This window comes from Pteropus medius, unplaced genomic scaffold (assembly GCF_902729225.1).
Source record: "Pteropus medius unplaced genomic scaffold, Ma_sr-lr_union100, whole genome shotgun sequence".
Classification (NCBI taxonomy): domain Eukaryota; kingdom Metazoa; phylum Chordata; class Mammalia; order Chiroptera; family Pteropodidae; genus Pteropus; species Pteropus medius.
Window position 1 is genome coordinate 3,836,700 of NW_024350923.1, and position 12,988 is coordinate 3,849,687.

General features: G+C 57.1%; 1 protein-coding gene across 2 annotated transcripts; it reads left to right on the forward strand.

Moving 5' to 3' along the window:
- Window positions 1–302: 302 nt before the first annotated feature.
- CUNH11orf24 (chromosome unknown C11orf24 homolog) lies at window positions 303–11,831 on the forward strand. Of its 2 annotated transcripts, none has more exons than XM_039840637.1 (4): window positions 303–444; window positions 1,291–1,557; window positions 9,488–9,747; window positions 10,494–11,831. In XM_039840637.1, exons 2-4 carry the CDS (start codon window positions 1,436–1,438, stop codon window positions 11,537–11,539), a joined length of 1,428 nt encoding a protein of 475 aa, XP_039696571.1. In that variant the 5' UTR covers window positions 303–444; window positions 1,291–1,435; the 3' UTR covers window positions 11,540–11,831. The 2 variants fall into 2 exon arrangements, with proteins under 2 accessions (XP_039696571.1, XP_039696572.1); XM_039840638.1 differs by having other exon boundaries at window positions 9,575–9,747.
- Window positions 11,832–12,988: the final 1,157 nt, after the last annotated feature.

Consider the following 12,988-nt stretch of genomic DNA (forward strand, 5'->3'; position numbering starts at 1 on the left):
AGGGTCTGAGCTGAAACTGCCCCAGCCCGACACGCTGGATGCCGCAGGGAGGCGCTGACAGCTGGAGATGAGGGAACTCAGGAGCCACCACTACCCCACTTCCTCCAGAGACCTGTCTGAAATATCCACTTCTAGCGCCCGCCTGCAGCGGCGGGAGCCAGGGGGCGGTGGGCGGGGTGGGGGAAGCCACGCCCCTCACTTCCGGCGCACTTCCGCCTGCGCCAGGCGCCGGCAGGCCGCACCTCCTCCGCCGGGGACTGCCGCTCAGCCCGGGCACGCCCACCTGCGGCGTCACTTCCGGGGCAGCCCAGGGGCCGACCTGGGGCCGCGACCCGGAGCAGTCTGGTTCGTCCTCGCGCTGCTCTGCTTCCGGCCACGTCCCCTACCGGACCGAGCGCGCTTCCTGAGAGGGCCCCTGGGCCGTCACGGGCCTGCCGTGCCCAGGTAAGGGACCTGCGGTGCTGTCCACTGCCATCCGGAGAGCGGTAGTCAAGGCTGCCCGCACTGGCTTGGAGCGAGAGGGAGGTGGGGGCGGGCAGTTGCGTGAGGGCAGGAGAGGCGGAGGACAGGACGAGAAAAGATGAATGGGGCCACAGAATGCAAGACAGTGAGGATCGGAAGTGTCGACATAAGAACCGACACCAGAAAAGTGTAGAGAATTTTTATCCATTTATTTGAAGCAAACTGATGACAACTGCCAGGAAGCGAAATCTCATCAAACTGAGAAAGTGCTCTGGAGAATGGCAGTTTTGCAGCTTATTTTATAGATCAGACTCAAAGAAGGAGCCATAAGGAGGGTTACATGAAATCCACTGGTGGTAGGTGACACAGGTGCGAGAAAGCAAAGCGGGAAGATCTCTGGGATTGGGTAAAAAGCGAAATGGAGAGAGGCACACTTCTTTTACAGGGGCGGGTACAGGAGAGTTAACATTTACAGCACACAGAGATGGTGTGCGGGGAGCTAGATGACCACGGGGAGTCCTGTGGTCTCCTGCTCTGGTGTGGTAACCTGACCCTGCCAGACCATTTCCCACGCTGAACAGTTAGCTCCTGATTGCACCCCCGCTTCCCGCCAGGGAGACACCTGCTTAAATGGATAAGCCGCTTTCCTTATAGCTTGGCAGCCAATCAAGGTTCTCCTTCTTTATACGAAATATCTGTAGCTGTGTGTGTATGCGGAAGTCCGAGACTGCATAAAACTGGCTGCCCTGTTACAATCGGGGCTCAGCCTTTGGATGAGAATCCGCTGGGCCGGTGCTGAAATCAACAAACACTGCTTCCTGCCCACAGCCTTGGTGTCCCGTTTCAACGTTCAAGAATCCCGCAACATTTCTGGGAGCTTGTCTGGGATTCAGAGACGGCGGTTTTCCCCTCCCTTGTCTTCGGGGTCCGGCCCCCAGGACTCAGGGAGACACGGACTCCGCTTGGCGCGCCAATGGGCCCCTTGCCCATAAGGGGAGAAATGTCTCTTCCGGTGACCTTGGGCTGCCGCCCCAGAAGCACAACGGAACCTGGAGAGGCACAAGAACCAGCCCAGGAGCACCACCCGACTGAGTGGTAAGGACCCGGGTCCCAGGAACAGTCTGTTCGCTAGAGGACAGAAGGTGGGTGTGATCAACTCCCGACGTCACCCGAGTACATTTGTTAGAGGAAACCATGACCTCTGAGGTACATAGGGCAGAGGGTGGAGTGTGTTTGGTGTGTGTTCACGTGTGACTGAGACACGGCCTGTCTACGAAGCGAGAGTTGAGCCCTTATCCGCAGTTCCATGGCGAACCTCATACGGCTTAGGGTGGTGTCACTGGATCTCCGTGGGGAGTCTACTCCAGCGATCCGATTCGGGGGTTTATACCGACCCACCAATTGCTAAGAGGCGCCTGAAATATTCCTGCGTGGAGAGTGGCCAGAGACGGGTGAAGCGAATCTTTGAGTGCGTGTGCGACATCGACCACGGGTGGAAGGATGGGTGGGACAACAGAGTAAACAGACACCTTTAGGGTGTATGCTTAATAATCTCAAAAAGGGTTATTCAGGAGACTATGGAGTCAAACTCACCCCACAGAAACTTCACACCTTTTGTGAGATCGACTGGCCCTCCTTTGGTGTTGGGTGGCCAGCAGAAGGGTTTCTCAATAGGGAAATCATTACAAAGGTCTCTCAAGTCATTACCAGTCAACCTGGCCACCCAGACCAATTCCCTTATATCGATTCTTGGGAGGCGATAGTTCGCACCTGACCTCCTTGGTTGAGAGTCTGCCTAGAGGAGAACTGTAGGGTCCTAGCCTGGGTCTTGGCGCCGTCCCGAGGTCAGTTGAAGGAAAAGAAGCCTGTGTTGTCAGCAGATCTAGAAGATGAAGAAGGGGTCCTACCGCTTCACGCACCCATTTATCTGCCCATTCCGAATGCCCCCAAACAGCCGACTTCTCCCTCTGAGCCGTCCACCCTGGCCCCTTCGACCTCTCTCGGGACCCCATCCATGCCACCCTCCAGCGAGTCGCCACCACCTCCTGTCTTGACCCCTTATGGCCAGAGCCCGGCCCAAAGTGTCTCCAGTCAGGGGAAGCGCTTCAGTTGCCTTTGTGGGAGACCCAGGGCCCCATCAGTTACGATCAGGACGGTCAGATTCAGGGAGGCCGGCGCACCTTCACCCATCAGCCCTTCACCACTACCGATCCCCTGAACTGGAAGAATCACACCCCCTCCTTCACTGAGAAGCCTCAGGCCATGATTGACCTCCTCCGATCCGTCATCCAGACTCAAACCCATGCAGGCCGATCGACAGCGACGACTCCCGACCCTCTCCAACACGGAAGAGCGCCGGCACGTCACCCAGGACGCCGTGAAATGGCTAGAGGGACATGCCCTGGAAGGAACCTTGAACGCGCAAACCTACGCCCAGAACCAGTTTCCTGAGGGGGACCCCCAATGAGACCCCAATGACGACAGGGGACTTCAGATGCTAGACTGATACCAGGAGGCTCTCCTAGGTGGTCTGAAGGAAGGCGGGAAGGTCATGGATATGAGCAAGACTTCAGAGGTCTTCCAAGGACCAGAAGAGAGTCCACGCCAATTCTATGAGAGGCTCTGTGAGGCATTCCACCTCGATACCCGCTTTGACCCAGACTGACTGACAGGATGGTCCATGCGGCATTTGTCGGGCAGGCTTAGGGTGACATTCGGCACGAACTGCAAAAACTGGAAGGCTTTGCTGGCATGAACATCAGCCAGCTCCTTGAAGTCGCGACCAAGGTCTTCGTCCATTGCGACCAAGAGGCCCGCCAAGAGGCTGACCGAAAGATGAAGTTAGTTGACCTACTTGCAGCTGCTCTGGTAGAGTGGTCCGGGCCCCCTAGAAGAAGTGCCTCACAAAGTTGGGGACAGAACCAGTGGGGAGGTCAGTCGGGGGAACCTCCCGCCGTGAAAACGAGACTGGGACAAGAGCAATGTGCATATTGCCGCCAACGGGGCCCCTGGAAGAACGAGTGTCCCCGGTGACCAGCTGGGCCGTCAGCAGCTCCCATCCCCCGAAGACACGACCAAGTAGTGCAAGGGCACTGTCACCCAGCTCGCCTGTCACCAGGGATGACCTTGTTGGCCTTGCTGCCCTGGAAGGGTTCGGGGATGTCTAGGCCAGACCGGGCTCCCTTCTGCTGGGCCTCCAGGAGCCTATAGTCCAAATGAGAGTTGGGGGCCGACCTGTTGACTTTATGGTTGACACGGGCTGAACACTCATTTGTGACTAGGCCTGTAGGCCCCTTTTCTCAAAGACAAGCTGCCATTATGGAGCCCCCAGGGGACGAGTCCGTCGCCCCTTCCTGCAGCCCCGCCGGTGCTACCTAGGAGGACGAGAAGTCATCCACGAATTCCTGTGTCTGCCCAGCTGCCCCGTGGCACTGATGGGACAAGACCTCCAGGCTCAGATTACCTTTGACTCACGTGGCCAAGCAGCCCTAACCTTGGGGACGCCAGAAGCAAGGATCAGGTCGCTCACAGTTCCCCAAGGAGAAGAGTGGAGCCTCTATAGTCTCATAGGAGTGTTCCATCAGGGACCCGAGCTCCCCTTCAAAGTGCCCGGAGTGTGGGCTGAAGACAGCACTCCAGGACCGGCCCGACACGTTCCTCCAGTGGTGGTGGAGTACAACCAGGAGCTGAGCCAGCCCGCCGGAAACAGTGTCCCATCCCCCATAAGGCACAAATGGGGCTCCGAAAACATTTAGAGACTTCTGAAGTATGGAATTCTCTGTCCCTGCCAATCATCCTGGAATATGCCTCTCCTGCTGGTTCAGAAGCCAGGGACCGATGACTACCGGCCAGTCCCAGACTTACAGGCAGTGAGCCAGGCGACTGTCACCCTGCACCTTGTCGTCCCCAACTCATATACCCCCCTAGGCCTAATCCCCACCGAGGCAGCCTATTTCACTTGTCTGGACCTCAAGGATGCCTTCTGCATCTGCCTGGCTCCTCAGAGTCAGCCAATCTTTGCCTTCCAATGAGAAAACCCTGAAAGCTGCCAGTTGACATGGACACAGCTGCCTCAGGGGTTCAAGAACTCCCCGGCCATCTATGGGACAGCTCTAGCCTCGGATTTGAAGGCCTTCCTGGCAGACCTACAGAGCTGTACATTATTCCAGTACGTAGATGACCTCCTCTTAGCAGGAAAGGCCTGTGAGGAATGCGTGGAAGGAACGCATCTACTTCTCAGGCTCCTCTGGGAAGCGGGTTACAAGGTCTCTAAAAGGAAGGCTCAAATCTGCCAAGAAAGAGTCAAATACTTTGGCTTCCACCTAACACAGGGACGATGCCAACTCGGCCCAGAAAGGAAACAAACGGTCTGCTCAGTTCCCTTCCCTGGCGACAAGTTGCAAGTTCCTCGGAGTGGCTGGCTTCTGCAGAATCTGGATTCCTAATTTCTCCATCCTGGCCAAACCCCTCTATGAAGCTACAAAGCGGGGGGAATGGGGAGTCCCCTCCTCTGGGAATCTACACAACAGAAGGCCTTTGAAGAAATCACACAGGCGCTCACTAACACCCCCGACTAGGACTCCCAGACTTGACCAGATCTTTCTGTACGTACACGAGCGCACGGGCATCGCAGTGGGCGTCTTAACCCAACTGCTAGGACCTTGGCACCGTCTCGTGGCTTCTCTCTCCAGACAGCTTGACTGTCGCCCAGGGCTGGCCACCTATCTGCAAGCACTCTCAGCAGCCGCCCTCCTTGTGTCAGAAGCAGACAAGTTGACTCTAGGACGAGAGGTGACAGTCCAGGTCCCCCATTCCGTCCTGGCCTTATTAAAATATAAAGGACACTATTGGCTTACCAACACCCGGATGGCCAAATACCAAGGAATGCTGTGTCAGAACCCACGTATCTGCCTCAAAGTAGTGTGGACCCTAAATCCAGCCACCTTACTGCCGGTGGGACAGATCATAACCAGACCTACCTGACCAGCCCCTCAAAAGCCCTGATGACGTGTACGACGGCAGCAGCTTTGTCAGGAAATGAGCGTCTCGCGGGGTGTGCGGTAGTAACCTTGCATTCTACTATTGAGGCAAAGCCTTGGCCTCAGGGAACCTCAGCACAGAAGGCAGAAGTCATCGCCTGGACCCGCAGCCTTCCGCTGGCAGCAGGAGAGTGTGCAAACATGTGCCCTGACTCTACGCCTTCACCACCCGCCATGTACATAGAGCCCTGTACGAAGAGAAGGGTCTAATCAATTCAGGGGGAAAAGACATAAAACATAGAAAGGAAATTGTAGAACTCTTAGATGCTGTGTGGGCTCCCAAGAAAGGAGCAGTCATGCACTGCAGAGGACACCAAAAAAGGGGACACCATAACGGCCCAGGGCAACCGCAGGGCAGATCGTGTTGCCAAACTGGCAACGGCCGGGGAGATGTCCAGCCCTACGGCTTTCACTGCTCCCCTGTTTCCAAGTCCCTCAGCCGAATGGGACCCCAAGTACTCGCCTCAAGGAGAAACCTGGTTTTAAGACCGAAGAGGGGAGCCTCCTCCCCGCTGGATGGGGGAAGTTCAAGGACAGGCGAATTGTAGTCCCTGGGACCCCAGCCCCAGCTTTCGTCAAACAGTTTCACCAAAGGACTCACCTTGGTCGCAGTGCCCTAGAATCCACTCTGGGCTGGTATTTCTACGTCCCCCGGCTCTCTAGCATCTCACGAGCGGTGTGTGAACGGTGCCAAGTCTGTGCCCGCAACAGCCCCGGGCAAGGGCCGTTTGCCCCACCGGGGGTCCAGAGTGTCGGTGGCACCCCCTCTGAGGAGCTCGAAGTAGACCACTGAAACGCCTCGATCACGGGGCCTCTGGGATCTCTTGGTCTTTGTATGCACCTATTCCCGTCAGGTAGAGGCTTACCCCACCCAGACAGAAGGCCCGAGAAGCAGCCAGACTACTCTGAGAAATCGCTCCACGGTTTGACCTACCGATTACCACTGGCTCAGATAACAGACCAGCCTTTGTAGCAGAAATAGTGCAGCTACTAGCCAGAAATTTAAATATTAAATGGAAATTGCATACCGCCTATCGACCACAGAGTTCAGGACAGGTGGAACGCATGAACAGGACCCTTAGGACTCAGTTGGGAAAACTATGTCAGGAGACATATCTACATTGGGACGAAGTCCTCCCCATGGCACTATTAAAAATCATGTCGGCCCCAACCGGGAAGACTGGGTTCTCCCCCTGCGAGATCCTGCATGGGCGGCCACCACCCCTCATCGAAGGACAAGGAGACCTCAGGGAAATCAGTGCCTTGACTCTGAGACAACAGCTTCGGCCCCTAGGGACCACCTTCCAGACTCTCAACCAACGGGTTAGGGAAAGGCTCCCTGTCAGTTTAACCACTGAGGTTCACCCTTTAAACCAGGAGACTCTGTCTGGGTAACGGAGTGGAACATTCAGCCCCTAAAGCCCTGTGAAGAGGCCCCTTTACTGTCATTTGTCTACCCCCACTGCAGTTAAGGTCGCTGAAATAACACCCTGGATCCATCACAGCAGACTCAAACCCGCAGCTGCAGAGTGGGAGTGTGTTCCAGACTCTTCCGAGCCCCTCATTGCCACCCTCCGGAAGAAAACACCAGCTGTGCCAACAGACCAAGAAGAAGACGTCAGCCCGCTTTGGTCACACCGGAAGTTGACCAGTCACGCGCAGCTGAAGCCTGAGGACGACGTCCCGTCAGGATGGCACCCCTGAAGACGTTTCCTTTTCCTGCTCCGCCACGTGTGTGGTGCCAGTCTCCCCACTTCCTCTTCCCCTTGTACCCATTGCATGCGAAGGTCCAGGACAGGGTCCAACACTGCCACCAGCTTCACTTCCGTGACCAGCCTGCCCGAAGGCTGTGCCCTAAACGCCACGCTCCGCACTCACTGGGGATTCCAGTACTGTGTGGGGTACATAAAGGTTAGATCCGAGAGCGGCCATTCCTGCCAAGAGCCTGAAAACTTAGGAGAAACTTGGGCGTGTTGGTGATGGACCTCGAGCGGGGAAAAGGTCCATAAACACGCAGAGGGCCCAGCAGTCGGAGAAATTGTCCAATGGCTGCATAGTCCAACCACACCTAAGCCTGCACCATCTCCTAGGCCCCAAAGCCCACAAACGTAGGACCAGCTAAAGGCCGCCTTAGGCCAAAACTTAGACGCCCCCCTCACGGAGACTGTAGTAGAAAGAAAAACCAACGAAAGTCCTCATGCTATGGAAGTACCAGCCCCTAAACCAAGAACTAGAAGAAGGAGACGATGCTCTCTGATCCGGTCCTGGGTGTGAGCATCAGAGGGGGCACGTGGCAGCCTGACCCTGCCTGACCACTTCCTGCTTGAACAGTGAGGTCCTGATTGCTCCCGCCCCTCCCCCAAGGTTCTCTGTCTGGACACCTGCTTAAACAGATGAGCCAGTTTCCTTACAGCTTGGCAGCCAATCAGTGTTCTCCTTCCTTATACGGAACATCCGTCGCTGTGTGTGTATGCGGAAGTCCGAGACTGCCTAGAACTGTCCGCCCTGTGACAGTCGGGGCTCAGCCTGTGGATGAGAATCCGCTGGGCCGGTGCCGGCATCAATAAACACTGCTTCCTGCCCACAGCCTCGGTGTCCCGTCTCTCTGTTCGAGAATCCCGCAACACCCCTTGTGCCCTCAAGGGGTGGGGGTCTGGGAAAGGGGATCGCTCTGATATTTCAAAGGCGTGTTATCTAAGGTGCAGAAAGACAATAGAAAGTCTTGCTTGAGGTAAAAATTGGCCTGTGTCGAGGAAACTATAGGCCTTGGCTGTGACTACCTCCACGACCTGCTTACGGTTGGGAATTTTTATGTTCACAGCATCCCGTGCGGTGACTGTTGGTCTCTGAGTCTGTAGGGCCCGCCATGCTGGCCTCCCCTGAGCTTGTCAGGTTTAGTTTGTGACCCCTTTTTAGTCCACACGGGAAATGACTAGGAGAGGAAGGAGCAGAAAGTCAGTTGGGGGCTGAGATTCCGAAGCAGCATGGATGGGGCCCCGAGAGGCAGGAGGCAGTGGATCCTAAACCAGCGGGGATGCCCAGGTCAGTCCAGTTCAGGAGCAGAGGGTAGGAAAGTCAGGACGCTCCCGAATGGGCGGGGGGCCGAAAGTTCTTCCCAGGGCGAGGCTGGGCCCCTGGGAGCGTTTCTTTCACAGAAGGCGTTGGCCCTTCGGGAACCTCGCCCTGCCCCAGGCCCTCTCCAGCGGGGAAGGGCTTGTGCGTTTCTGTCCCCTTGCCTGCCGCCCCTGTGAGTGCCGACGGCTGCTTGGTGTGTGCGTTTAACTGTTAGGGCAGTGCGAGGAGTCAGCATCTACACAGTTAGGGTAAAACACAAATATGGGACTTAGAAGTCTGCCTATAATGTTTCGTTTTCTCCCCGAAGGGGGTGTCTCTAATATTTCAATAAAATCGGTGAGGAAAGTATTTAAAGTACAGATTTTCCACTTAGCTGCCAGGCTTGCCTAACAGGCAAAGTAATGTCAGATTTACCCACATTGCCAACCAAAACGAGGCCCTTGATCAGCATTTATCTGATAGCAACCCTTCCAGAAACCCGCAAACAAGCAATGTCGTTAAGACAATATCCAGTGCTCCAGGTTCCCACCCGCCACAGAGACTCATCCTGTGGACCACAGAACAGTGTCTATATACACAAAGCCGCAAGCCCGCGTTCCTTGGGTTTGGCCACCAAAGTCGAGTCAGGTGACGAGTCAGGACAGGTGTCTGGGGTTTGCCCTGTGTTTGGTTCTGCAGCCCCTGTGCCTTGCAATGTATATAGTTTCTCCACCTCGGAATAGGGACTGGGGCCATGTCGCTGTGGTAAACATCACCAGAATGACGGAGTAGGGTACCGTGTGGTCCCTGGCCCAGCCTGGGGGTCACCTGTGTTGGGTCTTAGGAACCTGTGTAAGCCAGAAAAGAGAATTAAGTCATTTGCAGTCTGATTTCACAGAACTCACACACAACACCCTTCATATGACACATAGGTTCACAGAAGAGTTTAAAATCAAGCCGCGCCCTGTGTCCCCATCCAAGCCGTGCATTACTGACCAGATGACCTCTCCTGACCACAGGTCCCTCGGCCAGGCAGCAGGGCATCGTCAGCAGCTGGAGAGCGGCCCGCTGGGAGCCCCAGGGACCGTCCGGCCTTGCTCCCGGCTCACCTGCAAGATGTGGGCAGCCCTGGTGCTCGTTTGCATTTCCTCCTTGTCCTTATCTGAATGCCGAGTGGCATCCCGGAATCCAGGTAAGTGAGAATGCTGAGTGACTCTGAGCCCGAGAGAGGTCTGTAAACATGGGTCCATGGGGGGTCCATGGGGGTTCCACAGGGGGTCTGTAAGCCGGGGAGTGCACCAGCCGCTGGGCTGGGGAAGCTGTCAGGCTGAGCTGCTCCAGGCCCAGGGTAGGTAGGGGCCCCCAATGGGACTGGGCTTCTGGGCCCCCCAAGAGGGTCGCTTGCTTGGCCCTGCAAAGACTCCTTCTAGAAACCTGGTCTTCACTGAGGAGATCATGAATTCATACGACAGCTATTGAAATGAGCTCCTACTCTGTGCCAGGCTCTGGTCAGCTCCAAGAATTCCTGCTGCACGGCCTTTTTTTTGTAAAACCAAGAATTCTTTTACGGTGGGAATATCTGGGGAACAGTTTAGCTGCGTTGTAAACCCAGGTGTGTGTTCGATGGGTTTTAATGGTGAATCACACCTGTAATGGCAGGCTTTCACTCCGTCTCGTGTTTTGGCAATTGGATCAGAGAGTGAAGCTCTGACACCTTTGGTGGGCTTGGGGTTTAGAGAGGGCAGAGGGGCTTTAAAATCAAAGGGCCAAGTGCCTGCAGCGGGATCAGAGGGAAGCTGCGCACACATCCCCCCCATACTGTCCCTGGGTGGAGAGGACGGGCACAGCAAAGCCGGGGTCCAGCCCGGCGTCTCAGAATAATCCCCCCGCGCGGCATGAAAGTGATTGTGTTTATTATCTCCCCGTTCTGACTTTAAGGGTACTTAGTCCTCAGCGAGACACAGGAGAATTCAGTCAAGAAACGTGCATCTGGGGAGACGACCGAAAGCCTCTTCAATGAAACGTCTGAAGAAACGAGCACAGTGGCACCCTCTCCTGCCACGCTGGCCAGAGAGACTTCAGTGGCCAACCCCGGCCCCACTACAGTCACAGCAAGGACAGCTCCCAGGACAGACGTGGGCACTTCGGCAGCCACGGCGGGCGCGCCTGACCTCACGGCCTCCGGGGTGCCCACTCTACGGGCCCCGACAGCACAGCCGGCTCCATCTGCCACGGCTGCTCTCAGCACGCCCAGCACGCGCCCAGGAGCCACGCCTCCGCCAGCTGCTGCCACCACGGCAAACGCAAGCAGCCCCACGGGCACACGGAGCCCTTCCGAGCACACACCCAGCCACCCCACGGCCAGCCCCACGACCCCCAGGAACCTCCAAACACTTAACACGCCCACACAAGGCCCTGCCCTCCAGACGGCCTCAGTCGGGCCTGTGACAGACGAGCCCATAGCCCCCTCCATGAACACACCTCCCTCTGTGGCTTCTGTGTCCACAACAGCGGTGACCGCCACCAAGTCACAAGCCAAAGGGCCAGCTGTCACCACAGTGCCTCATGCCAGCTCGACCCTTCCAGTGGGGGCCACGTCCCCCACGACCCAGCCAAGCCCTGCTTCATCTTCCTGGGGGCCCACTGGGCCAGGCACACCCCAGACACCGGAGCAGAGCCAGCCCGAAGCCACAAGTGGTACCACTCCCACCGAGCCAACCGCCGGAAACTCGGAGGACTCAAAGGTGCCAGCCACGGACTCATGCCAGGTCAGCACCCAAGGCCAGTACCTGGTGGTCACCACCAGGCCCCTGACGCTGTCGGTGAACAGAAGCTCCCTGCTGGCGGTGCTCTTGCTCGGGGTGACCCTTTTCTTCACAGTGCTGGTTCTGTTTGCCCTGCAAGCCTACGAGAGCTACAGGAAGAAGGGCTACACGCAGGTGGACTACCTAATCAACGGAATGTACGCGGACTCAGAGATGTGAGGGGCGGCGGGCGGGCCGCTCCCGCCGGGCCTCCCCTCCTCCCATTTCCCCAGAGACCAAACCAAGTGCTTCCAAATTCTTTGGTGCAATTTAGCGGACGTGCCGGATGCTTAAACACGTCCAGTTACTGTCAGGGTAATTCCGCAGTCGCTGAAGAGTTGCTGCTTTTTCATATTTATTTTTGTAAACGATCGTGACTGAGCAGGCAGTGATTCGGCCACAGGGTGGGGTGGGCGGGCCCCGGGGGGGTCCAATCGTGGCCAGAATTAAAGCAACGACTGCTTTCCATTCAGACCGTCTCCCCATTTGTGCGGGCCTTGTCCTCACCACCATCGTCATGGGAGCCTTTTCAAAACACGTGGTAGGGTTGGTGTTTGTGAAGGCTGGGCGCCGTCGATCACTGACGCCCCGAGGGTCAGCCCAGCGTCGGCCGTGGGGGTGTCCTGGGCACTCGGGGCTCTTCCTAAACGTAGAGGTGTCACTGCTCCCCTCACTGAGAACCTGAGTTTAATTCTCAAGTCCAATGGATCAGCCTATGTGTTCCTGTGAGCGAGTCACTCCCCTGTCCAGCCCCTGCTGCTGCCTGCCCGGGGCAATGCCAGCCCTGCAGTCAGGGACCCCCCCCCAAAATACAGACCTGCACGCATTTCCCTGCTAATAGGCCTTCTCAGGCCAAGCTGCACTGCCTGTTCCAGGTCACGGCGGACCCTCCTGGTGGGTCCTGGCCAAGTGGAGCACAAGAATGAGAGCTGGGCTCCGGAAAGCTCAGGAGGTGGCGACCACGGAGAGCCCCCCATGCAGGCCTGTCCAAATCCAGGGGGCCTGCAGGTCTGAGCCCCAGGCTGTCCCCCTGCCTCGCAGGCCACCAGACTGCAGTAACCAGGCAGCCAGTCCTGGCCTGCAGCAGAGTCCCATTCAGCATTCATTCACCAGGCATGCATCAGATGTCCACTGTTCGCCAGTCACCTGGGGAGTCACAGGCGAAGCCTCCCTCTTGGTCCCCAGGAGCTCGCAGTGTGTGGGTGAGGCGTGAGAAGCACAGGGAAGGAGGTGAGAGGTGAGCACGCGGAGCAGGCCCCTGACCCGCGTGGGGAGCTTGGGGAAGGCTGCCCAGCAGATGGGACTCAGCCTCTCAGCTCTGGCTGCTGGGCAGCGGCTGGTCAGTGCCCAGAGCAACATTGACACACGGGAGGAGCACAGGCCTCTTCGAGGGACAAGAGTCCACATGGAAGGCCGAGGTGGAAGTGAGTCGGATTCAAGCGTGGCCCCCAAAGGGCTCTCTTCCCTTCAGTGAGGAAACTGAGGCATGCGGAGGCCAAATCAGTTGCCCAAGGTCACCCTCCAGGAAAGTGGCAAGGCAGGATTCAGCCCAGGTCTGTCTGTCCGTCTTGAAACGCTGGCCACGGAGCAGGAGCACAGGCGGCATGGGGAGTGGACGCCCCCTCTCTG